The 27916-nt window shown below is 38.5% G+C and overlaps 1 protein-coding gene across 3 annotated transcripts in view; it reads right to left on the bottom strand.

Annotated features, from left to right (window-relative positions):
* Positions 1 to 27916, bottom strand: part of larp1b (La ribonucleoprotein 1B) — a 62807-nt gene that overhangs the window by 29708 nt on the left and 5183 nt on the right. For 2 of the 3 annotated variants that reach the window (XM_017716737.2, XM_017716738.2), the window contains exons 2-5: positions 11949 to 12010; positions 6266 to 6325; positions 4373 to 4598; positions 664 to 786 (exon numbers count right to left, since the gene is read on the bottom strand). In XM_017716737.2, coding sequence (XP_017572226.1) covers positions 664 to 786; positions 4373 to 4598; positions 6266 to 6325; positions 11949 to 12010 — 471 coding nt within the window. The remainder of the gene's footprint in view (positions 1 to 663; positions 787 to 4372; positions 4599 to 6265; positions 6326 to 11948; positions 12011 to 27916) is intronic. The other variant, XM_037541877.1, reaches the window with a different exon arrangement.

The following is a 27916-nucleotide window of genomic DNA, read 5'->3' as shown; positions in this document are numbered from 1 at the left end:
TGCTATTTCTTTTTGTCTTTATAAATAACTGTTGATGTTAAAAGTGAAGATATGTGCTGATAAAAGTACCAGAAACTGCGGGTCCATATTAGGTGAAGAGGTAGCAGAATCCAGTATAACACATTTGGCTGCCCACAGCTTTGAGCTACACAGTAAAGTTTTGGTTCTGTTTAAAGCTCAAAGTGAGTAATTTTGTGTGCTGAACTCGACAAGTCTGCACCACCTTTATGAAGAGCTGGATGAGGTTTGAGCAGGTTGAGATCAATTTTGTGGATGTTTTTACAGAAAAGATTTGGGTGACTACTGACTATTGTTACCAACGTTAGCCTTATAGCACCAGGGCTAAAGACTCTAAATTTGGATCAAACACATCCTGGCTGATGAACTAAGTCTGACATAAATGGAAAACTGTAAATTAAGATTTTTCATTGAATGACTCCTTAAAAAAATTCATTACCCAGTTGCATAATGAGTCACGTTTACATTTATGCACAGCAAATTTTCATCTAATTCTAATAATAACTTATCTTCTGCTTATAAATGCAGGTTTTCTCAACTCAAATCCACACACACACAGCTCACTGCATGCTGCCATTATCAATAACGAACAGAGAATTAGAATAGCGACAAATTAAGCAGTTGCCACATTGACGGCGTGCCTACCTCGGCCCCGACCTCTGCCCCTGCCGCGACCTTTGCCCCGCCCCCTGAGGCTGTCGCGAACACTGCTGCCCTCACTGCGGATGCTGGACGCATCGTTGAAGAAGTCCCGCTCCCTCCTCCAGCCTAAAATAATCAAACAGAGAGGCTCAATAATAGACTGACCACTCCACAGTCCAACATCACCGAAGGTGTTTGATTACTTCAGAAAATCATCAACCAACTTCTAAGACTGAACATTGGAGGTGTGTCTGCAGATTCTTTGAGAAAAAGAAAAGGATGGAAACAGGATTCAATTAAAATTATTTATTTAATAAACATGACTGTTTTGATTGGAAATCAAATTAATGAAGGGTGGACACTGACTGTGACAGTATTATGTATTATCATAAATGATATTAATGCTATTACAAAGTACTAATTATGACCATTTTCAAATTAAAACCTGTTTGATGACTATCAACTAACATTAGTTGATATCAGTTATTCAGAATTTTCAGCCTAAATTCAAAGTGGAGTTAGTAATAAAAATGAAAAGTAATTATAATTAATATCTTATTATTCTGTAATTAAACACTGAAATCAGTCAGCAGTTCTCTCTGGCAGTCAGAGTTGGACAGTCAGTCAGCAGCGCTGTGGATGGCCCTGTTGCTCAGCGACATGAACTAACCCCACAACTTAGCTCCAGCTCTGCTGCAACATGACACCCACCACACCACATCCCCCACCAGCATGGCCTTTAAACCAGAGACAGTAGCTCTGCATGGCTTATCCCTCAATGAATGAATAAATTCAGTTCATTAAGTAACCAGTTGCAGTATATATATTGCTGCTGTCAGAACAAAACCTCATCTCTCCCAAATAGTAACTTTACAGGAGAAGGAAAAACTTACTTTACTTTTAATGTAAGTCAAAGGAACCAGAACAAGTTATTTTGAGCCTTTTGTTTTGGTCAATTCATTATGAAATTTACACACTATGTAAAGGACAAAAGACATTTCGAAATTATGTAAAAAACTGAAAAAACGGCAAAAATGGAAAACGGCCAAATGAAGAGGTGTTTTTTCTGGCAGTAGCAATATATGTGTATAATATGTACACAAGTTATGTATTAATTCATTTTCACTTTAAAAAAAAAAAAAAAAATCAACAAAACATGTACAAGTGTGTTCAAACTTACTACTCTACTACAAACTTACAACATACTTCTCTAGAGTAGTAATTATTAAGTGAACTTGGATTCATTTATTGAATTAGCTGGAATTCCATTTATTTCTACAGTCATTGGGATAGACAGCCCAATCCTTGCACTGCAAGTTTTAGCGTGGCTAATCAATTAGCTGATGAGTTGAGTCAGGCGTGTTGGAGCAGGACAACCATTAAAATGTGCAGAGTGGGAGACCAGGCTGGAAAACACTGCCCTGTGGAACATCATTAAACATCACTGTCAGAAAAAAACCTTGCATATCTATTTCTGTTGTTTTTCATTTCTTCGCATAATTTAAAAATGCCAGCTGCTCTTTATATTCTGAGTAAATCTCATAACCAAATGTTCTAAAATTGCTTGACAAAAAGGTCTAGTTACATTAACTTACAGTTAAGGGAGGTTAGGGAGGTTTTTCCCTTCTCCTTTAAGTTAGCATTTTGGAGACATGAGGATTTACACTCTAAAGGCATTAAAGTACCAAGCTTGAACTTTCTTCTTGTTTTGTAAGACATGTGATGTATCAATAAATGGTTTCTACTTTCCTTTGTTTACATGCTTTTGCATGAACCCAATGGATGAAAACATTTCAAAATGTAAAATATGTGACTGTGGAAGAGGTTATGATCAGCTTATAATATATGATCAACTTAATAGACCTAATTGTGAAAGTGACCAAGTGGTAATCTGATTTTGTAATGTTATAAGTACTGATGTTTATTATTAGGGCTGGGCACACATTAAAATACTAACACAGATGTACTGACTAAAACAATACATTTACATACCTTCTTTAAAACGGCAGACAGAAAGTGGGCATGGTTTAAACCAGAAATGAGTGTGAGGTGCTGGAAATGGGTGTTTCTTCTGCTTGTGGAATGTAATGTGACTGTTCAGGTTTTTTGTAAACACACACACACACGGTATCTCACAAAAGTGAGTACACCTCTCACATTTCTGCAAATATTTAATATATAACTTAGAGTAGTCAGTTCCTGTCCTCTGAAAATAACACACAGCCATTAATGTCTAAATATCTGGCAACACAAGTGAGTACACCTCACAGTGAACATGTCCAAATTGTGCCCAACTGTGTCGTTGTTCCTCCCTGGTGTCATGACACTCGTTAGAGTTACAAGGTTCAAGGTGTGAACAGGGAGCAGGGCTGTCAAATTTAGCGTTTTGGGTACAATTCGCTCAAACTGGCCACTGGATATTCAACATGTCACCATATGGAGAACAACTCTCTGAGGATGTGAGAAATAGAATTGTTGCTCTCCACAAAGATGGCCTAGGCTATAAGAAGATTGCTAACACCCTGAAACTGAGCTATAGCATGGTGGCCAAAGTCATACAGCAGTTTTCTAGTAGAGGTTCCACACAGAACAGGCCTCGCCAGGGTCAACCAAAGAAGTTGAGTCCACATGTTCAGTGTCATATGCAGAAATGTGCTGCCAGCATTGCTGCAGAGGTTGAAGAAGAGGGAGGTTAGCCTGTCAGTGCTCAGACAATACGCCGCACAATGTATCAACTCTGTCTGCATGGCCGTTGTCCTAGACGGAAACCTCTTCTGAAGCTGACGCACAAGAAAGCCTGCAAACAGTTTGCTGAAGACAAGCAGCCCAAGAACATGGATTACTGGAACCATGTTCTGTGGCCTGACGAGACCAAGATAAACTTGTTTGGCTCAGATGCGGTCCAGCATGTGTGGTGGTGCCCTGATGAGGAGTACCAAGACAACTGTCTCTTGCCTACAGTCAAACATGGGGGTAGTATCATCATGGTCTGGGGCTGCATGAGTGCTGCCGGCACTGGCGAGCTGTTGTTCATTGATGGAAACATGAATTCCAACATGTACTGTGACATTCTGAAGCAGAGCATGATCTCCTCCTTTCGGAAACTGCACCGCATGGCAGTTTTCCAACACGATATCGAGCACAAACACACCTCCAAGATGACAACTGCCTTGCTGAAGGTAAAGGTTGATGGATTGGCAAAGTATGTCTCCAGAACTAAACTCAATCGAGCACCTGTGGGACATCCTCAAGCAGAAGGAGAACGAGCTTAATATCCACCAGGTCCATGATGCCATCATGGAGGAGTGGAAGAGGATTCCAGTAGCAACCTGTGCAGCTCTGATGAATTACATGCCCAAGAGGGTTAAAGCAGTGCTAGATAATAATGGTGGTCACACAAAATATTGACATTTGAGCACAATTTTGACATGTTCACTGTGAGGTGCACTCACTTGTGTTGCCAGCTATTTAGACATTGTCAGTACAGTAAATCTCTACTGCTATACAAGCTGTACACTGACTACTTTGTCATATCCAAGTTTCACTTCTTGTGTTGTCCCATGAAAAGATATAAAATATTTGCAGAAATGTGAAGAGTGTACTCACTTTTGTGAGATACTGTGTGTGTGTGTATACATGTTTTATATTATATACACACATATAGTGTGTGTGTGTATGTATATATGAGCACGTATATATATATATGTCTCACCTCCTCTCCTACGGGAGGCGCTGTTCTGCATCTCTTTGCCTGTTTCCTTCCCCTGCTCGGTGGGGAGGTGAGTCATTGGCTCCTGCTGCGCCTCCCTGTTTTCTTTACTGTCACTTCCATCGCTGCCGCTCTCCTTTTCCCTCTTCTCTCCTCCACGATCCCTCCTTCTCTCCCTCCGTCCCACTGTCGGCTTCCGGCCCTGCGTGTTGATCACGTTCTGCTGCTGCTAGGGGGTTTCAACAACCAATCACTAATCAGTACAACTCAGGGCAAATAACAACGTCCACCCCTAGTGTCACAGAATACTTTTAAACAAGTCAAAACCAGACAGATTCCACAGTAAAACTGTGTTCTATCCAGAGGTCACTGCAAAAAAAATCTCCTCAACAGTCTATAACTGCGCTCTAAGTGATGCTCACTCCACCTTGCCTGAGGCTACAGGTAAGAGGCTTCACAGCATCACCTGAGCAGGTAAAACCAGGTGGGCAGCAATTTCAAAGCACTCACTGCATTTCTCTGCAGAGTAACAAGCTGTATGGCCTTGAGAGTAAAACACAGCTGACTCCATTCAGAGGAATATTGAAATCTTTTTCTTTTTTTAAAGGCCAGAAAACTGAATAAGTTCTTATTTGATATGTTTAAATGTTCCCATAGCACTGATCTACACTACGTTTAGACCTTGGAAATCCAGTTTTATGATAACAGGCATACCAGTGCTGTTCAAAAAGAAATAAATTGTTATTTTTATATACAATTTGAGAAAATTACCTCTGTTTTACAATGTGTCAAAATGTTATGATGAATGGACCAACAGAAGTGGCTGGAAATGACTTTGGGGAAAGAAAAAACTGTACTGATTAAAACTCAATTTGAGTCCAAAGTGTGCTTCAAAACTAATGTAGCTAACTACACTCTTAAAAAGATGGTTCTTCAAGGGTTTCATGAACACACAAAGAACCCTTTGCATGATTAAAGGGTTCAATGCACCATGAAAAGGTTCTTTAGACTGGTGAAGCTGTTCAGTTAAGTTAGTGACATACTGCTCTCTATAAATGGACGAAAGCACTAAAGAAGCAAACTTTGGACACTGAATATTTGGAGTAGGGGGAAATCAGGTGAATCTGACATTCTGCCAAACTACTCCTTTAAGCCATTCATGAGTTGAATGAGGTCGGTCTGAGCAGAAAGAAACTAAAATCTGATCAGAAAGAAACTAAAAACCAGCTCTTCAGGGTTTGAGTTAAAAAAAAAAAAACCTGTTTTTAGTTTTCATACAGGTTGGACTCACATATTAAAATTCAATTTCAAAATGTCTGCATAATTATCTGGGTAAGATGTAAACAGAGTAGTTCTGAGTGGTTTGGTGTGAAATGCTGTGTTATAGAGAAACTTGCAGAGTCAGAATTGTTCTCAGTGGTGGTGATAGGAACCAGATGTCCACCTCTAAAACTCCCTCACAGAAAGTTATTACATTAAATGCTTATGAATACACTGCCTGATGTCTGAGATGTTGAGAGGACATTTGAGAAGATTTTGGTCTAATACTTTTCTTTGGATTGTGCACTATTTTACCACAATTAACATGTATATATTTTATATAAATAAAATAAAATGTAAAAAAGTAATAAAAAGTAAATAAAATGTCTATATTTGTGTTGTAGTCATAGCGACCCCTGGTTCCTATCACTACCACTGTTAAAACCATTTCACACCAAACCACAATGAATCACTCTGTTTACATTCACACACTGAATTATGGTGCAATTTTGGGAAATTGATGGAATTCCCTTTTAAGAGGATAGACAAACATTTAAAATGTCAAATGTGAGAAAAACAAGAGCAAAACTCAAAGACATTGCATCCAACACGCATACACAAATCTGTTCTTCTCACCTCTTTATTGGCTATTTCTCCAGGAGTGGGCCAGTTTGTGATGTCACTGAAGTCACTTGACTGGACGAGGAAGAAGGTGGGAAAAAACATAAGAAGCACAAAGCTGAAAACACTATATACAATCGTTAAAGTCAAAGAATTAACCAATAATTTAAAATTTCTTTATCGTATGCGGGGATTGCCAGCGGTTGTAGGATATTTGTGTAATGCATGATGGGTCCAAGAAATCAACATTTGGAATTGTTTTTGGAATTCAAAATGGGCCTTTATTTTTCCAAAAACAGTAACATTTCTCAGTTTCAACATTTGATATGTTGTCTTTGTACCATTTTCAATTAAATATAGGGTTCAAATGATTTGCACATCACTGCATTTTGTTTTATTCACAATTTGCTATTGTACATTAACATTTTTGGAAATAGAATATAAAATTGTGAATTCCATCTGAAAGACATAGACAAAGAAAGCAATGCTAGACAACAGACTATTACATAAAACAACAGTTAATGATTACAATGCTAGTTTTAGAGTAGAAAGTGTCTTTAATGTGCCACAACATTCAATTACATTTCAAGTCCTATAACCAGACCAAACTGGGCCAAGACTTCACCCTAATTAGGGCTGACATGATCATTAAATTTTAGCAGACAATTTTAATCGCCACATAAATAACTCTAATTAGTAATTTAATTGTCTTTTTTGCTCCATTGTTTGCAACTATTAAAACACATGCTTAAAGAAGCCAAATTAGCCAGTTAGCCATCTAGCCATTTACTCAAACGTCTGCCGTTGCACAGTATTTTATGTTGTGTCAATCAAAGCTATGAAGGAACATATGAACAAAACAAAACACTAATTTTTGGAAGCACACATGCTAAAAACATGCACACATTTAGTTGTGGCAAAATATGACTGTGAAATCTAAAGTCTGTGTGAAATGATTGCAGTCAGCCTAATTGCGATCATCAAAAATAGTTGAAATTATGGGTTATATTGTCAGTCACGTGTGCAATATGACAACACATATTGTAATTGTAATATATCACAATGAACTACAATATGCTTTTCTGAACATATGTATATCGTCATTACCTCTAGATACAGACAAGCTGCAAGTTTCAGAGCAAAATTAGACCAGTTTAACTGGATTTCGCTCCAACTACTGAATAAAGATCAAAGAAAGTAGCTTCTTTTGCTCTGTTCCAACTGATTAGATGTCTGGGGGGGGACCCAAAAAAACAATGTAACATACTGTATCATGCAGCACAAAAATTTCCTGAAGTACTGCAATATTATATTTTGCCATATCGTCCACCTCTAATTGGGATCACCTTGAATAATACAGGACAATACAGGAAAAGAAGGATGGTAAACTGATCAGTCAGTCAAAGTCAGTAAGCAAAAGTAAAATCACAAGCTCCCACAATCCCCTTCTAATAGTTCAGCCAATGTTTGGTGTCTGAAGTTTGCTTTTTTTAGTTTTAGCACTGGAGCTATGAGGCTAATGTAGCTAACAAGTAATGGAAGCTAACAGCCATCTGTTAGCATCATGTTAACCGTATACTGATATGCCTCAAACAGTGTGTGGTAACTCAGTAACCTTTAATGGCTTGATTATGAAGCTCCTGACACTGTAAAAATCACTGTTATCTTTAAATATGGATTCAATTATGGACACAACTAGTTTAGCTAAAAGCTTAGTTAAACTAGTTAGCTTGTTAGCTACATTAGCCTCCTAGCTCCAATGCAGAACTAAAGAAACAAACTTCAGACACCAAACACGTCTCTGCTGAACAACTACATTTGGTTTAAAGGGCAACATTACAGACATTTGAACTTTTGCCAAACAATTTCTTTAAAAAAAGACAGGGCCTTTGGTGGTCTTCGACTACCGGACAGTAAGACAACCTTGTGCAGTGAGACCGAGACTCATGACGGTGATGAATTTCTCTCTGCGCTCTGAAAAATGAGCCTGCTGGGCTCCCGTTACAGTGACTCCAGCAGAGGAATGCTTGAGGACACTTATAGAATCGCCAGCTTGGTTGATTTATGGGATCCGCTGGTAGGCAGAAGTGGGATAGGCCATGTCACTCTATGGGTCGCCCCGCCCCATTCACAAGCAACAGTATTTTTTCTTTTTAGTTTGTCAGGTAGCAGAAACACTGCTCATTCCACAAAAACTGCCATGCAAAGCAGATTCCCAGAATCCTGAGCAGCGTATTGAGATTGAGGTTATATTGAGAAGGTTAGAAACTTATTTCAGCTGTTTCCTGCGCTGTATGTAACTATTATGAGGTCTCAGATCTCCAGTTAAGGAACACAACCATCAGACCTTCACCCAGCAGTGGAGTAAGGGGTGTGCGTACGTGTAAGAGAGATCATTCTGTTCCTATACGATGCAGGAGGAATCCACTCCAGAGTAGAACTCGGTCACATGTACTGGATTGCAGGATGCCGTCATTTATAGGGGTGTGAGAATGCATCAGGATTTTTTTTGAATGCAATTAAATTAACATTCACAATACAATTAAAGTAGAATTAACAGCTAGAAAGAAGATCATAAAATTTTATATAGTTGTGTGAAAAACTACCAGTCAAATTACACGTTAACACATCCTACACAGAGAAGAACACTGAAATATGGCATTTGAGCTCATTCTGTGCACATTTTCGATTAATATGCCATAATATGCGATTAATATGAGTTTAACATCGGGGTGCTAATGTACTATAACTTTTTCACGGGCCAGAATATATGATTAATTTGCTAATATGCTAAATTCAGTAAAACAACTAGTAATGATGTGTATTGTTATGTCTATATGCGGAGTATGTGTAATTTATTTTCACTTAGAAAATCAACAACAACATAGAATTTGACCAGAGTGCCCAAACTTTTGCCCACAAAAGTTTTCTTTCCCAGTTGTTTTCTGTAACATCTCATGGCTAAAAGTTAAACTCTGATGTTGACAGCTCTCTCCAAGAAGAAGAACAGAAAAAAAAAAAAAAAACACCCACACAGAAGACAGTGGACACAAACACACAATGAACTGGCCTCTGATTGGCCAGTGCTGACTCCTGCCCAGATAAGTGTTGGCGAAGACCCTCCACCCCCAAAAACACAGGGCAACAAACTGTGACTAACCACATATATGCACCACAGCACACAACACCACCACCAAAAAATGTTAACATGTAATACAAGCATGTACCTCAAGTTACACTTGACTATGTCAACATTCACTATGAGGCATTTTTGTAAAAATACACTTTGTAAACTTCATACTAAATGCTACCATTGAGAATCAACGCTTTTTAAGCTATTGAATGCTAATGCTATTACCAATTTTTTCACCAATAAATGTGTAAATTATACAAGAATGCTTGAAATCTTGCAAATTATTAACAGGAAGCTAGGAAGCTGTTTACGAATAAAAAATAAAAAAAGTTTGATGTGTCCAGAACAATGAACAGAGCTGTGGATGATTACAAATGATTGAGAAAGCTGCAGAACATCAAGAATGAAGTTCTAACTTAAAATGTATATCCAAAACGAAGTTCTAATAACATTAATATCTGGAATAACATTCTAATAAAATTAAAATCAGGGTAAAATGCTAATAAAACTTAATATCCAGAACAGAGTTCTAATAAAAATGAATATCCAGAATGAAGTTCTAATAAAATGAATATCCATTATTAAGATAAAATGAAATTAACATCCAGAATAAAAATAAAATGATAAGTCCAGAATCAAACAATTAACATCCAGAATGAAGTCACTATAAATTAATACTTAGATTATAATACGATTATAAGCTAGAAAGAATTTCTAAATAATGGTAATATCCGGGAGATCAAACCAGGCAGGTAACTTGATCAAAATGCATTTTTTCAGTATATTATTTAATTGTTAACTTATTGTTCTTTTACAAATACTTGAAAAATAAAAACGTTTAAGATATGTTTTGAGTTTAGTTTAATATTTAAATCTACAATGTAGATTTTATAGGTAAATAAATAAATTCTATATGAAACTAAAAATTGAGAATATGACAAGTAGTTGGAACTTCTGAATGGTAGTGTACATGCGCGAGTTGTACAGTTATATCGTTGCAATTTCTTTTTGGACTGATAGGAGTTCCTTTCTATCCATCTAACTAATATGAGAGCTACAAATAATGTGATTAACACTTGGTTAACACTCTATTTGGTCTCCACTGAATGTTTCTTCAAACATTCGGCTATTTTTGGAAGACATCGCTGTTCGAAAACCCAGCTGCCCTGAACTCTGCAAATGAATGCGTAAGCAAGTTTCAAATAGCAATAGGTCACTTTCTTCGAGCAGACCCGGTCACTGCTGAGGCACAACTGAGAGAGGATTACCGACATGAGTCACGGCTTCTACCTTACACACAGCACACAGTCAAACTGTAACCAGAGCAGATTAACAAGGAGCATTAGAACCATTAGCGCTATTCACGTTCACATTATTAAATTAACAGCATTCACATAACACAATAAGATCATACTTTAAACTTTGACATTTGTTTATAGCATGCAGCTAGCACGAGAGGAGATCTGTATCCAGTTGGGTTCATGTAGTGATTAATTTATTTGTTTTATATAAATAGATTTGGATAAAGTGTTCATTCTTTATGTTGGTATTCATTTGGTGCACAAATTGTAGCCTAAAATATTATGATTAGTATTCAGATAAAGCAGTTATTATGTAAAAGTGGAAAGAGCTAAAATTATGTTAATTACACCTGGTTTAGTCAAATCCATCAAATTCTCACCAGGCACCCATGTCGCCTCGCCCCAAAGCACAACAAACTGCATGGCTTTCAACTCAGCCACAGCGTTAGTACAGCACAAGAGCTGCTCTGAAACTACCACACCAACAACGGATGGATGACTAAAATGCTTCACATACTGTAGATTTTAAGCTGATTTTGACAGCAAGTATTTGATATTTGATCAGAAGAATCAGCAAGTATTTAAAGCCTGTATATGCTGGTATAAATACGCTGCTGGAACCATTGATAATTTCAAGTGATTTAAAGCACTACTGATAACTGATAAGTTTTAGACCAAAATCACATTTTGAAAAACCGCCACTTTACATTATATCTTACAACATTCATAATAGTTGTAAATTTAAAGTAGGTAAATTTATGACAACACAGAGCTGCGGAACTGGCAGTCTAGCACACTAGACTCAGATTTTGGGCCTAAAGTCCCATAAAAATGGAGGCGCTGATCTTCCTGACAACAACTAAAAAAAACTGGAGCTTCATTTAAAGAAAATAATCACATTTACATCACAATTGCAATACTGGTCCTAGTACCTTTTTCTGTTTTTATTTTTTGTATTTAATAAGTGGCAGCTGCCTTTTCATTTTATGATGAATGGACAAAATTACTTGGAATAAAATCTTGTTATGTTAATGTACATTCAAGCTAAGAACGTTTCCTCCTGAGAGCTACCATTTCTGAGATTTCATTTCAGGTTTTGTTACAACAGCAACAAAACATCTGAACAACCACAGCCACTTCAGCACAGACATCCCTGCAGAATTGCTCACAGCTCAAATTAGAGCTATGCTTCTTTCTCATGTTCAGCTCTTCCTGAGTTTCTTCAGGGTACTATGTGTGTTGTTGCAGAGAAGGCCTTACTCACCTTACTGGACTTCCTGGATCTGGGCTTACTGGCGCGCACCACTTTGGCAGGGTTCTGAGAGTCTGCGGAGAAAAAGCAAACAGAAGAGAACGTGACCATGTTTGCTTTTGAAAAAGACATGGGGGGGAGGCAGAGAGAGAGAGAGAAATGAACAGAGAGACAGAGAGAGAGAGAGAGAAAGAGAGAGGGGGGGGGGGGCACACTACATAAAAAAAACAAGCAGATCAGATTTCAGAACAATGTAGTTCTAGGAAAAATAATCCACTGAAGGAGATAAAAGAGGCCATAAAGGACAAGAAACAAAATCAGGTGCTACTTTGGGGGACAAATGAACTGAAGGAAAGTGCTGGGCACTTTTGTTTATGCTTGCATAAACCATGAAAACGGTTGATGGACGAGTCTGGGTTTGGTGAACACCAGGAGAACATTACCTACTTGACTGCATTGTGTCAACTGTAAAGTTTTGTGGAGGAGGGATAACATCATGGGGTCGTTTTTCAGGGGTTGGCCTAGAACCCTTAGTTTCAGTGAAAGAAAAACTTAATGCTTCAGCAGACCAAGACATTTTGGACAATTCTTTGCTTCCAAATTTGCGGGAACAGTTTGGAAGACCCTTTTCTGTTCCAGCATGATTGAGCCCCAGTCCACAAAGCACAATCTATTAAGGCATGGCCGGGTGAATTTGGCATGTAAATAAATACTGAAAACAGAAACTTTAGTGATGTTTGGCACTGCAGACAGTGGCAGCAATTTCTAAAGGCAGAAATAAACTTCATGCAAGCACACAAATGCAGGTGCTGCGAGCTACGCAGCCATGTTTTAGTGAGTTGTTGCATTCTAAAATATATCAGGACACAATTCATAACAATACGGAAGGTCGCCGGTTCGATCCCCAGAGCCGACAGCACATGACTGAGGTGTCCTTGAGCAAGACACCTAACCCCCAACTGCTCCCCGGGCGCTGCGGATAGGGCTGCCCACCGCTCCGGGCAAGTGTGCTCACTGCCCCCTAGTGTGTATGTGGTGTTTCACTGCCCAGATGGGTTAAATGCGGAGGTGAAATTTCCCCATTGTGGGACTAATAAGGGTCTCTTAATACAAGTGCAAGCTACATTCTGGGCATTACAGCAAGGGGGCGCTATAGTGACTGTCAAGCCTAGCCAAACTGTCCCGTACCACCAGCCAGTCACCTGTCATAGTAGACGAAGAGTCTCTTGCAAAAATTGTTCACTCGCATAAACATAAATATGACATATTGTGATAGAACAGGTGACATATTGTGATAGAACAGCGTTCACTCCTCCACTGTCTATATGTTACCTGTTATAATGACAGCAGATTACATTTGTACTGAGTGTTTTAACCACAGTAACATCAGAACACACCAAGTTTTTACAGCAGGACTGTGCGTTTGCAGTGCACCATCATTTGCATTCACATACTTACATACATAGTATGTCTCTGATCTTAGGATTAAAGCTAAGATGATCAGCATGTCTGTTTATCTTAAAGACTTCAGAGTGACTGCTGTCTCTGTAAAGTTCTGGACACCTGTTATGGATCTGTGCACTTGGTCTGAAGCATCACGGTAGTAATACGATGCTGTATCTGAGTGTTTTCATTTGTAGGGAAAATGTCATATTGATTACAACTCGAATATCAAATTTGACTGAAAAGCCCATTGTTGGCATTTAATGAATCAAGGCCTTTACATGGCATAACAAACGTACATGATTATGGTCAAAATGCATCCTTAATTGTGCTATGATTATATCAGTGATTCACCAGTGCAAATTTAATATGTAAGAAAGCATCACAATCTCAATCACAACATGAAGATACAGATTATAAAACATGGTATTTTGTAGATATTGTAAAACTCTACATTACAGTCTAATCCTGCAACAGCATACCGATACTGTGTGTAAGCATGAAGCTCTGATAGTGAGGTCATTCAGAAACCACCCTAAAGCTTCTATAATCAGATTTCTCATGGTCTTAACAGGTGCAAACTCATTAAACAGAATTATTACCATGAGTCCCAGGACCAGCCTCAGATACTTTGTAAAAGAGAGCCACCAGCACTGCACAAGAAATCAGAACTATCCAAAACTGCAGTGAAATGTGAGAGGTTCCATCCTCAAAAAGCAGCTGGTTTTTATTCACTGCTTATTGTCAAAGTCTATAAATATATAAATATATTTTCAGTGTGTGCTAGTGGAGTACTGCAATACAACACACACTGAAGCTTTACCACTGAAGAACCACTTTTTATTCCCTAAAGAATCGCTCAATGGATAGTTGTTTATCGAACCATTCGGGAGGGTGTGAAGAACCTCCATAAATATACACACATATCTAGATACATATACGTACACACTCACACACACACAGTTGGTTTATGAACAAGAAACATTCATAATTATTTTTTTCAAGATCATTTTCCCAGACAGACAGACAGACAGACAGAAAGAACTCTAGTGATCCCGCAGGGAAATTGTAGTGCTACAGTAGCAAGGCATATAATAGCACCCACCTTACACATTTCGGGCAGAAACAAAAACAGATAAAATCTGACATAAATTTGAGTAAACTATGAAAGAATCTTTTCAGTTTTTGACATAAGTTTAAAATGCCTGCTGCTCTTTACATAGTATGAAAATTTCATGATGAATGGACCAGAAGAAACAGCCCAATAGTAAAAAAAAGTCTGGTTCCACTGACTTACATTAAAAGCAAAGTATGTTTTTTCTTTTCTCCTGTAAGGTTACCATTTTGGAGTTACATAATCTTGTTCTGACAGCAGTGATATCTATTAGCATATTTACATAAGAATATAAGACAGACTGTTATATTTACATGAGAGCAGGTATTGCACTAAATAGTATGAGATGGTATAATAGCATAAACATAACTAGGAGTGGTGGCAGTATTCACAGTCTAGAGCACATCCTTTTATCTCTTTATGCCTTAGATTGTTATTGTGCCTTTACAACATAAATATACATGCAAAAGATCCTCGTTCTGATTGGCTCATGTTGGATATTGGCTCAGATTGGATATACCTCATTCAAACAGAAGTCCGAGCTGAGACATATAACTTTAGCACGAATGGGCAGAGCTAAGCCGCTGTAGGCTGAATAGGCAGATATACGTAAATGTGTGACATCACAAAAACGCTGTATGCATATATATGTATATAAATACACACACACACACACACACACACACACACACACACACACACACACACATATATATATATATATATATACACACACACACACACACACACACACACACATATAAATACACACTGCTCAAAAAAATACAGGGAACACTTAAACAACACAATATCTCCAAGTAAATCAAACTTCTGTGAAATCAAACTGTCCACAGGAAGCAACAATGATTGACAATCAATTTCACATGCTGTTGTGCAAATGGCTGGCCAGTCCATAGCTTCAATGCCTTCATCTTGCAGGAACTGCTGACACACTCCAGCGACATGAGGTCTAGCATTGTCCTGCATTAGGAGGAACGCAGGGCCAACCGCACCAGCATATGGTCTCACAAGGGGTCTGAGGATCTCATCTCGGTACCTAATGGCAGTCAGGCTACCTCTGGCGAGCAGATGGAGGGCTGTGCGGCCCTCCAAATAAATGCCACCCCACACCATTACTGACCCACTGCCAAACTGGTCATGCTGAAGGATGTTGCAGGCAGCAGATCACTCTCCACGGCATCTCCAGACTCTGTCACCTCTGTCACATGTGCTCAGTGTGAACCTGCTTTCATCTGTGAAGAGCACAGGACGCCAGTGGCGAATTTGCCAATCCTGGTGTTCTCTGGCAAATGCCAAGCGTCCTGCACGGTGTTGGGCTGTGAGCACAACCCCCATCTGTGGACGTCAGGCCCCATACCATCCTCATGGAGTCGTTTTCTAACCGTTTGTGCACATTTGTGGCCTGCTGGAGGTCATTTTGCAGGGCTCTGTCAGTGCTCCTCCTGTTCCTCCTTGCACAAAGGCGGAGGTAGCGGAACTACTGCTGGGTTGTTGCCCTCCTACGGCCTCCTCCATGTCTCCTGGTGTACTGGCCTGTCTCCTGGTAGTGCCTCCAGCCTCTGGACACTACGCTGACAGACACAGCAAACCTTCTTGCCACAGCTCGCATTGATGTGCCATCATGGATGAGCTGCACTACCTGAGCCACGTGTGTGGGTTGTAGAGTCCGTCTCCTGCTACCACGAGTGTGAAAGCACCACCAACGTTCAAAAGTGACCAAAACATCAGCCAGAAAGCAGAAAGTTACTGAGAAGTGGTCTGTGGTCCCCACCTGCAGAACCACTCCTTTATTGAGTGTGTCTTGCTAATTGCCAATAATTTCCACCTGTTGTCTATTCCATTTGCACAACAGCTGTTTGTCAGTCTTGCTTCCTAAGTGGACAGTTTGATTTCACAGAAGTTTGATTTACTTGGAGTTATATTGTGTCGTTTAAGTGTTCCCTTTATTTTTTTGAGCAGTGTATATGTGTGTGTATATATATATATATATATATATATATATATATATATATATATATATATATATATATATATATATATATATATATATATATATATATATATGCATACACATACACACACAATGTTTGATATACAATGTTAAACAATGTTTACATACAAGTCTTACAAAAGCGTGAAATTCAGTTTTCCACAATTTGGGCCCTTAAAAGTACAACCAAATTACTCTTTGATTGTTGATAAGTACTGAAATACTGAAACTGACAACATGACTCACTACTCTGCAACCATGTCTAGAATTGAGCAGGGCAGCAATATCGGAGCCAGACAACTCTGCGATGAATAAAGGAGGTTTTTTTGCCTAAATATACAGCAGTGGAAACCAAAAGGCCACGTCTTCAAAAGCTTTCCGCCTCCTCCCTGCAGCGTGCTGACACTGAACCCTGCTTATTTCTACACAAATGTCATTATCAGCACGCGTCTGCTGGCAGATAAAAACTGCAGCGTGTACTCATGCTCCAGCACCTGTAGTGCAAGGTCAACCCCCCACGCCGGTCAAACATTAACCCCGACCAACACGTTGCACTGGCCTTTTTTTATGATGTTGAGTGCACAGAACATGGACCAAACAGAGCCATCCTGGCTATTCATACAATGAAAGGGGGCCCCCCAAAAGGTATTTGCAGTGTTGTTCAGACACTTAACAAAAGCTTTAGGCCGAGCCCTGTCAATCCTGCCCCTCGTTACTGTACACGCGGAGACTGATGAGAATTAGCCAGCTGTGCTGTTAACCCTTACAAGTCTAGTCATTACTGCTACACTGTTAAAATGAACAGTGCTGTGGAAACATCAAGAGACCACCCTTTCATTTATTTACTAGTCAAAACAGCCATTAAGTACAAGGCAAGCCCAAAAACATAAATTATCATATAATTACACAGAAGCCTCCCCAATAATATAAAATATGATATCAAATTCCAAAACTGGAGTTCAGAAAAAATTAGACTCCTAACAACCACCTGGTAGACCGGGTAGACACCAAAACTGCCCCATCAGATAAACAGCACTTAAAGCTCTCATCTTTGAGAGGGAGGAGAAAATCAAGCTGCTTCAGATATGAAAACATCCAGAAGTGTTTCTGTCCATCCTTCCACTGTGAGAAGACAACTCAGCGCGATGGGTCTGAAAGGATGTGTAGCTATTCAAGAAGACCTCACTGAGAAAAGGAGACGGACACATCAAAAAAAGAAGCTGAATAATGGACTGACCACCCCAGAATCCAGACCTCAACATCAATGAATGTTTGGATTGTGAAGAATGTCTAGGTTTTTCAATAAAACACTGAAACTGGACTTCTGAGATGCAGAGATTTGCACTTTGGAGTTACCAGAAGGCAGAATGCACATTGTCAAAGCAATGAAAGAAACTTCAAGCCATGCCCACAACCATGAGTCGAGGCTTAGCTTAGCCAAATTAGTTAATATACAACAACATCTGGAGCTGCTGTTTTTAATTGACAGCATCACAATCTCTGATCAATGCATCATGCAGTACTGTTTGAAAAAGCATTTGACTGGGTAGAAATTCATTTTATGATAATGACCCAAAGCACACTGCTGAGAAGAGCAAGACGTACTTCTCAATCAAGGAAGCTGCTGGTGTTCTCACAAAAATGGACAAACCACGCCAGAGTCCAGACCTCAACAATCACTGAATGTGTCTGGACAACTTCAGAAAATGATCAACCAACTTCTAAGACTGAACTGGACAGAACTGAAAGTGAGTCTCCTGAAAAGAATGAAGCTGTAATAAAGGTAGAGTGACACACTCAAGAGTGACTCACCAAGCAGGGGGTCTTATTTATCCTGATAACCTGAACAAAAGCCAACCTTGTCCAGTAGGAAAAGAGCCAAGAGAAATTTTTACTGGTCAATCCTAATTTTTAAGTGAAGGCCAGTTCCAAGCACAGGAGAAAGAAAATTGCCTGCTTTTCCACGCTCGTTTTCATAAATGTTTGATTTCGTATCTAACAGTATTGACTTGCTTCCCAAAATAACACCCTTTCTTGAAATTTAACCCAAAATTTGAAGAAGTATTTAGCTTAATATTTCAGCTTAATCTCAACAATAAAACAATAAAAATTGATGAAAAATTGATTGTATGTAATGGCTGTTTTGACTGAAAGTGAAAGGGTGGTTCTGACTTTTGCACAGTAGGTAATTATATAGTTACACTGTTCATTACCTAGTTAAATATGCAGTAATTACACATACATTTGATTTATGTTCTGTATCAATGGCAAAAATGTAAACAATGACAAAACAAGACCATACAATAACTTCTCACTCAATCAGTTCTTCTTACAAACACTTTCAGCATTTTCCCAAGTATATCCACAGAAATAATCTGAACTAAATTTAAACAATATTTTTGCTCTTGCTGGTGATAGCAGGGTTAAAGCAATGCAGTGTCACTGCTAACACTGCTAATCTAAAAGGAATGCAAAGGGATTTCAACATTGTGGCCTCGTGTACGTCTCTCCACTAACAAGGCCAGACAGCTCTGCTGACTTTCAGAGAGACGGATGTGCTTCTTTCTATTGTTTCAACAGCGGGCGCTTGCAGCTTAGCAGAAAACAGACTGAAATGCTCCCTGTGGTTTGGAAGTGGCAGCAACGCCAGGCAACACTACCCATTAAGCAATCTTGGCCTTGAAATGAATCTCTAAAGCTGTGTGAGGCTTTGAAACACTTGTGGTTGCCCCTGAGGGGAGACTCTCACACAGACGGGAGTAGAGAGGATCCGCCAAGAGACTGAACAGGCACAGAGAAGGACGCCCATCCCAGGGAGTGTCAGGGGGCCATTATCACCGCAGCGAGGATGGTGCGTATGATAAGGCGCTGGGCGCTAGCGCACACTGTGGGGTGTGACTGGGCTTCCCTGAGTAAAACCCTGCTGATACTGGACCTGTTGGCATCTGACCATGACTACATGCTGTTAAGGGAAGGACAACTACACCCAAAAGTAGAACACGTATCGTCTCAAACAACACAGCCAAAATAAAAACACGGCAGGGGAACATTTCACCAAACAAGGGGTCTTATTTATCCTGACATCCTGACCAAAAGTCAACTTGGTGCAAAACGAAAATAGCCAAGAGACATTTCTACTGGACTGTCCTCATTTTCATGTGGAGGCCCATTCCGGCCGGTATGGTAATATTCTCAAAATATTACCTTTTTTTTGTTGTTGTTGATTTCATGTCTCACAGTAATTACTTATTTTCTCAAAATAATGCCTTACTTGAAATTTAACCTAAAATGTGAAGAAGATAAGCCATTATTTCAGCATAATCTCAACAAAGTAGGTAATTATTTTGAGATAATGAATCAAACTTTGATATACTGCTGCCAGAAACACAGAGGAAAAATAAAAAAATTAATAAACACAATAAATATATTGCATTTTTCCCCTCCTATAGCCAGACAGAACGGGCTTATATACTTTTTACTTCAGTTATCTAGCTAAACTGAGAATTGTTTTGGTTGTTTTGTAAAACAACCCCCAATGTAGTGGTGGGTGATACAGCAAAAATATCATATGATACCCAAAGACATTTTCACAGCATGTGATATTTTCTTCTTTTACTTGGAACAGATACACCAAAACAAGTGCCACATTAAAGACGTTATTAAAAAACAATATGCTTTTAGCACATGCATCATTACATCCTATTAAATTATTAATGAGTAAATATATAGATTTCCTTTTAGTCCATATGTTGTGCATGCCTAAGCACATCTGCAAACATACATATATATATATATATATATATATATATATATATATATATATATATATATATATATATATATATATATATATATATATATATATATATCTCGCTGTTGTAGGATCAAAACCTTGTATCTCCAAAATGGTAACTTTACAGGATAAGGCAAAAATATACAGTAGTTTTAATGTAAGTCAACGGAACCAGACGTCTTTCCAAGTCATTTTGGGCCATTTCTTTTGGTTCATTCATTATGAAATTTGCGGAAAATGTCCTTTGAAATTATGCCAGAAACTGAAAAATGACAAAAATGGAGATACAAGGTTTTCTTCCGACAGCAGCAATGTGTGTGTGTGTATATATATATATATATATATATATATATATATATATATATATATATATATATATATATAGAGAGAGAGAGAGAGAGAGAGAGGAAGCCCAGTATTATATGTAGTTAAAAAGCAGCTCCTGGTTTGACCAATCAGTGCTTCATTAAATTGTGCTCATGATTTAATTGCTATTAACACATCTCTGTGGTGACTGAAGGTGTCAAGGAAAAATATGGACCCAAGAAATTCTTGTTACTTTATTGTTTTTATGTTTATTTGAATTATGAATATGACTTTATTCTAATGTATATTGTGATAAACTCACTGCTGAGGTAAATTGTTGAAAGATTTGCTTATATGCCTAAAACTTTCGCACAGTACTGTGTGTGTGTGTGTGTGTGTGTGTGTGATACACACACACACACACTAAAACGCAGACTTACTTTGCTCTGGTTTAAGCTTTAGCTCAGCTATAGCTGTTTTTCCTCACATCTCTGGCAACCTTTCCCCTAAAGTGAAATATCTTAATTTTATAATAATCTATTTTTCCATTATACCTTAAAATGGTGCCCAGAATGTTGCTGCTGCACCATTTAAGGTGGAACAGGACAATCGCACAAGAAGCTGGTAAATGAGAAGCGACTTCAGCCTTTTTTTGTAACCAGCAGTCTGCGCATTCATCTTCAGGCTTAAAGGGTGAATGAGCAGTTCTACGTTAACTCCAGTGTTTAAGACAATTTACTGTTATAACCGTGTTGAACGATCAGCAGAGCTTTATTTTACTGCAAAAGAAGATTATTTTACTTTACCTAAAATCTAATTCTGCTGTGGAGCCGCAACAGGGCAGCTAAGGAGCTGCATGCAGATAAGGTGCCACATGTTGCTGACTTCTGCTTTAAGCAAGGCATTTTTAGTTATCATACTATATTTACTTGCTGGATGCATGGACCTGCATTACTGGGATTGCAACCTACTGAAAGCCATTTTTATATCAACACTGCACCCTGAAGGTATGCCATTTTTCATTTTTTATTAAAGTCTTCATTATAAACACTGTATGAAAATGTAACCTTAAATGGTGAATTGCCTGTAGATGAAAGCAACCAAACACCCACATGCAACCACAACGAACCAACAATCTGACACCCTAGCCAGAAAAATGCAGAAAAACTGGACATTATGGTCTTCTGGGTCAAAACATTTTTTTTTTTACGAGAAATAATCACCATTTAAAAATTACAGTTGCTATACTGGTCAAAAAAAAAATTGGAAATTTTGCTCAAACCATTCAGCCCTGACAACAGAGCAGCGATACCACAAGAGCCTCTTATAAACATCTTTGTTAAAAAACATACATGGTTCAGTGTTATACAAGTAAATCACATTGCCCTTCCCTACCACAGAGCTCACTTGAATAGAGGCCTGCTGGTACTGTCCCAGCAAAGGCTCACTAACCAACTCACCACACAAACTTATACAAGTAGTTTCCACACATGCTCAACACACACTTTATGCTCATGATCTGAGAGAAGCCAAACAGCTGGAACAACAAATTCATTGAAAAGTATACGCTATTCATCAGTATAGCTACCCCACAGCACTGCACTCACAATACTGTGAATAAGAGTCACTCATGAGCACAATGTTTCCTTTTTCATTACAGACCACCAGCTGGGACACAAGCTGGCCCACTCACTTCACACCCAAACACAGTTCTTGCTTATAGGATAAGCTGCATTCAACATGAACTGCAATATTTCACTGATTTGGGGGCAAAAAAATATTAATTAATGGCATTATATAGGTATTTGTGTTAAAGGAATATTTTAAATAAAAAATATATATTTAATTACTGTGTAATGCTGTATGAAAATACTGACATGCTCCTCAACTGTGGACATATGGAAACTAAGAGGCAAAAACAATCAAATTTACAACTGTTTTTGTGACATCATATCAACAAATGCATTTACATATATCCACCTGTTCATCCCACAGCAGTTTAGCTCCACCCATTCAGGCTGAAGTTATAAGGAGTGCTAACATACAATACAAGCAGCCAATCACAACAGACCTCACTCATGGCTCTGCGCTACACAGCCTGCGCTTGGGTGTTAATGTGTAAATTCCTTTAATCTGTGTGCATTTTCTACTTTGCTGAAGCCACTGGTGCCTTTTCAGTGAGTCCAAGGGGATATACAAGCCTTTTGACATTCAGAGGCCCGATGGTCACCTCGTAGGTGATAGTCCACTCGTATAAACGTGCACGGCACACAGCATCTCTCCATGAGGCCGGTTTACTCAAGCAATCCACACATGCAGGTGTTATCAGGTGTGAAGTGTTCCATGTGATGCATCGGTGCTAACTCTGTGGGAACCTCCTCCACTATGCACTTACAGTTCTCCCTGCTCTAAAACACCAGAGTCAGCTCACGACTGGTTTCCACGCTCTCTTAATCCCAAGGGTATTTTTGTTACTGCGCCTTTGAGACTGAAATGCAGTCACCTGCAAAAGTTTGAACACCCCCAGTCTCATTATATACTGGGCTGACTTTCTAAGAATTTTCTTAGAAAATCTATAACACATGGAATATGACCAGGGGTGCACAAATTTTTGCACACAACTATATATGTAAATGAGATCTGTTCTGACCAGCTGCCCTGCTCAGCACTTCACTTGAACATCTGATATCAGATTTAGTTGTGTTTTTCACAATACTGTACAGTCAGTCTCACATAAAAGCTTTGAATACTATTAAATTCCCACAGACAGATTATTGAATATGCATTATTTTTATAATGCCCGAGGTGCACTGTGCAGGTTTGCATGCTTTAAAACTCAAACCACTATCAAAGAGCCTGAAGTGTTATTAAGAGAATAAAAGATGCTCTGAGTTTCCTCGCATCTGCAGCATCATGCTGACGTGTGACTAAGTGCTTCCTCCAGCCATTGCTGGTTGCTGTGACTTGCTGAGGTCATGCTGACCACTTCTCGGCCATTCAAACTTCACACGAATCTGCATGGATTCTCTGAAAAAAATTACCCAGAAAGGCGTCTTTTGCGTAGGAGTCTGCATTATACAATCATACGCTTTAAATCTGCCTCTGGCACAGAGTGGTCAGGGTCAGTGCAAAAAAAGCGAAGGCCAATTTGAGGACCACTGTATCACATCATACAAAGTAGACCCTTGTTTTTGGCTGGAGGAGCAAAGCACCCAAGAATTAATTGAACAAACAAACAAACAAACAAACAAACAACATTAGTAACGCTACTAATAATTAGGTAGCACATGCAAGTTGTTGGCTGAAAACCATAACTGTAAACACAATGACAAACATTTGTGGCCTTTTCTGTACAATTACATTAATAATATTCACTTTTTTTTTTATTTATAGCTTTGAACAAAGTGTTTTGAAAAATGACAAAACTACATTTTTTGTACACTTACTTACATGGTTTTAACAGAAGGTCAGTCCAGTTTACCGAGTTTGTTTACTACAAGTTAACCCATCTACGCCCAAAGACTTTAAAACAAACAATAAGGAAACTGACCAAAGATTTTTTTTTCTGTTTGACAAAAATAGTTCAAATTTTATGCAATGCCACTTTGCAGCGCTACCCATTCAACCATCTGAAAAATGTAATTTCATATGTCCAATATTAGTCACTAAACTCATAAGTAGTGAGGTAGTATTTGTTGTTTTTATTATATTTGTTATTATATATGTTGATGGTAATTTGTTTAGACATGGAAATGTAAAGTGTTTGTAAAATGTCACTTAAACTTTGTTGTAGGCCTCTTCAATCTTTTTCTAAAAATGGAAATTTACAATTTTTCTAGTCAATATGTTTGGTATTTGCACTCATTTTTTCTTATTTGATGTCCACTAGAACATAAAGTATGGAAAGCAACAGTACTTTTTCCACCATTTATTGTTATGTGCACTATGTAAGATTTTACTGAAAGGACAATGACTACGACTTCACTGAAAGAACTATTACTCAGTTATTAGAATAAAAACAGGTTATAACATGGTGAGTGTGCACTTCTGCGTGTCGCCCTGTAAAGCCTAAAACAATTGGGCACATGCGCATGAAGGGTCTGTGGCTATAATAACAAAGTGTTCACCTGTCACAGATCACATACAGCACAGTTACATCATTTGTTTAGCTTTTAACAGCATAACCACGTAACCAAAATGCTAATGAATAAGCAGCACTTACAAAATAAAAACTTATTATTATAAGATTATATTTTTTATAAAATATTATATGATTATAATCATGAACTAAAGCATGTCTGCGGAAGTGAGACTAACTGTAGCACCATACAGGCCTTAACAACAGATAATAAAGGATACTAACTTGTATACACACAATAGCAAACGATTAACTAATGAATGTATTTCACTCTGACCTCCGTTTCTTCTGAACTTGCAGATGGAAACAGAGTCTCCAACACAGCCTTTTATGCAAATAATATTAAATAAAGAGCTAAAATCCAACTATTAGAGCATCACTGGATGTTGTAAGATGTGGTAACACTCAGACTTGAACGCAGCGTCTAGTTCACTCATGGATAAATTCATAAATATCACTAAAGCCATCGCTGTATTGACATGTGTATCATCGCAAGCTCAACCACAGTATATTGCTGTGTCTGTATTTTTCATTAACACATGGTAGAACAAGGAAAACACAAGAACGTGTGGGGCACGTGTGGAGTCACCAGGACCGAGACTGGAAAAAACCTTCTTCAATCTCAAAGCTGATGAACTCTGCTCAACAATGAGCAGCTTTTAAATCTCTCCACACTCCTTTTGCCATGCCTGACTGAACAGATGAACCCTCTAAGAGCTTACAAATGGTGGAATCGGTTGGATCTGATTAGAGCTGCAATAAAAATTCTACAGGAGAACCTGCAGGAGCTCAATTCATTATCAGTCAACTGCACACATTAATACTGCACTCACACAGAGTAATTTGACTCATTAACTTACCACACACACACACACTATTACTGCACACTCATTTTCTATACACAGTATTACTGCACACACTTCGTTCCAAAGTCATTAAGACTCACTTACTGCACACTAAACTCATTAACACTTACTGCACAGTATTTCTTGTACACACTGAGACAAAACCTAGACACTGTACACATTTAGACACTACACACACTGCATATTTAGACTAAACCAATTACCCTGACTTACTACCCTCTTGTACTCTTGCACTTTTGTTCCTTGTTGCACTGTGTTGCTCCTGGAGGAACGTAATTTCAATCCACTGTGTACTTGTACATAGATGGAATGACAATAAAAGCCTCCTGACCTTACACACACTACTACTGTACATTTAGACTTCACTTATTACCCTCACTTAATGCACGCATTTAGATATTGTACACACTATTACTGCACACACCATTACACACACATGTTTAGACACTATACACACTATTACTGCACACATTTAGACACTGTACAAACTATTACTGCACACACCATTACACACATGTTTAGACACTATACACACTATTACTGCACACATTTAGACACTGTACAAACTATTACTGCACACACCATTACACACATGTTTAGACACTATACACACTATTACTGTACACACTATTAGTGTACACATTTAGACACTATACACACTATTTACGCACAGGTTCAGATACTACACACACTGTTGCTGCATACCTTTAGACACTGTACAAACTATTACTGCACACACTACTACACACATTCACTGTACAAACTATTACTGCACACACTATTACACGTTTAGACACTATACATACTATTACTGCACACACTACTACACACATGTTCAGACACTGTATAAACTATTACTGCACACACTACTACACACGTTCAGACACTGTATAAACTATTACTGCACACACTACTACACACGTTCACTGTACAAACTATTACTGCACACACTACTACACACGTTCACTGTACAAACTATTACTGCACACACTATTACACGTTTAGACACTATACACACTATTACTGCACACATTTAGACACTATACAAACTATTACTGCACATATTACTACACACACCTTTAGACAATGTACACACTATTACTGCACACACTGTTAGTGAACACATTTAGACACTACACACACTATTACTGCACGCCTTTAGACACTGTACACACTATTACTGCACACATTTGGATTAAACTCACAGCGCACACTATCACTGCACATTAGGAACAAACCTGCTTTGACTCTTATGCCTGATAAATGTATTACTCATAAAAAATATTTTCATGTTGATGTTTCCACACATTGTTTGTTTGTATCTTATTAAAGTATTAAAGAAGAAACACTTTTTTTCAAAATTTCTGCATAGCTGAGGGTTGGAGATATAGTCAGAGTGATTCAGAGTGGTTTGGTGTGAAATGGTTCAGATTTCTTTACAGTGGTGGTGAAAGGTACAAGGGGTCCCCATGACTACAACACAAATGCAGCCATTTTATTTACTATCCAAAACACCTAGTGAACCAATGCGAGTCTTCTGGGGTTTTATATGGAATGTTGATGATAAATTAGTGAAAAAACTGAAATAATAAGTATTATTTTGCGACACTATGCAGTGACCAGTGATGATGGTGAAACAGTGGAAAATCTGAAAAAATAAGTTTTCTTTGAGGAACACTTTGGCTCACAACACTGCACATACCCCTGCACCATGAATGGATTTTAAGGCCAAAATCTCATCAAAACTATCATAAAACAGTGTCTCAGACATCAGGCACCGAATTCATCAGTGAGGGAGCTTTTAGGGGTGGACGTCTGGTTCCACTGTGAAAAATTCCGACTCGGTAAGATTCTCTACAACAGAGTATTTCATACTAAACCACTGTGAATGTCTCTGTTTACATCTTAACCACTTAATTACACAGACGTCTTGAGGAATTGGTTGTATTCTCCTTTAAGCTTACAGTTCATTTGACAGAAGCTCAGTGCCACACCAGTTATTAACTATCACTTGACTGATTGTGCACTCTGATATTTATGAGGCTCCAAACTGCCCCACTAAGGAAAATGGGGCAGAGGTGCAGCCATTTCAGATTTAGCTCCGGCCTCATGCTGCACTCGCGCCGGACACTTGAACCGGAGGAGTCTAATCACGGCCATGTCTCTGAGAAACGCCACCAGCAACAGCTTGACTATCTGAAGGTGGCGAATCCACTGAGGCAATTTAAGAATCAATTATCTTCAATTATAAGACTACCCACTAAAATAAAATTCTCAGACTATGTTCTAATGTAAAAAAGGAGGTTCCT

Source organism: Pygocentrus nattereri, chromosome 10 (assembly GCF_015220715.1).
Source record: "Pygocentrus nattereri isolate fPygNat1 chromosome 10, fPygNat1.pri, whole genome shotgun sequence".
NCBI classification, from domain to species: domain Eukaryota; kingdom Metazoa; phylum Chordata; class Actinopteri; order Characiformes; family Serrasalmidae; genus Pygocentrus; species Pygocentrus nattereri.
This window is presented reverse-complemented; position numbering and strand designations above follow the sequence as displayed.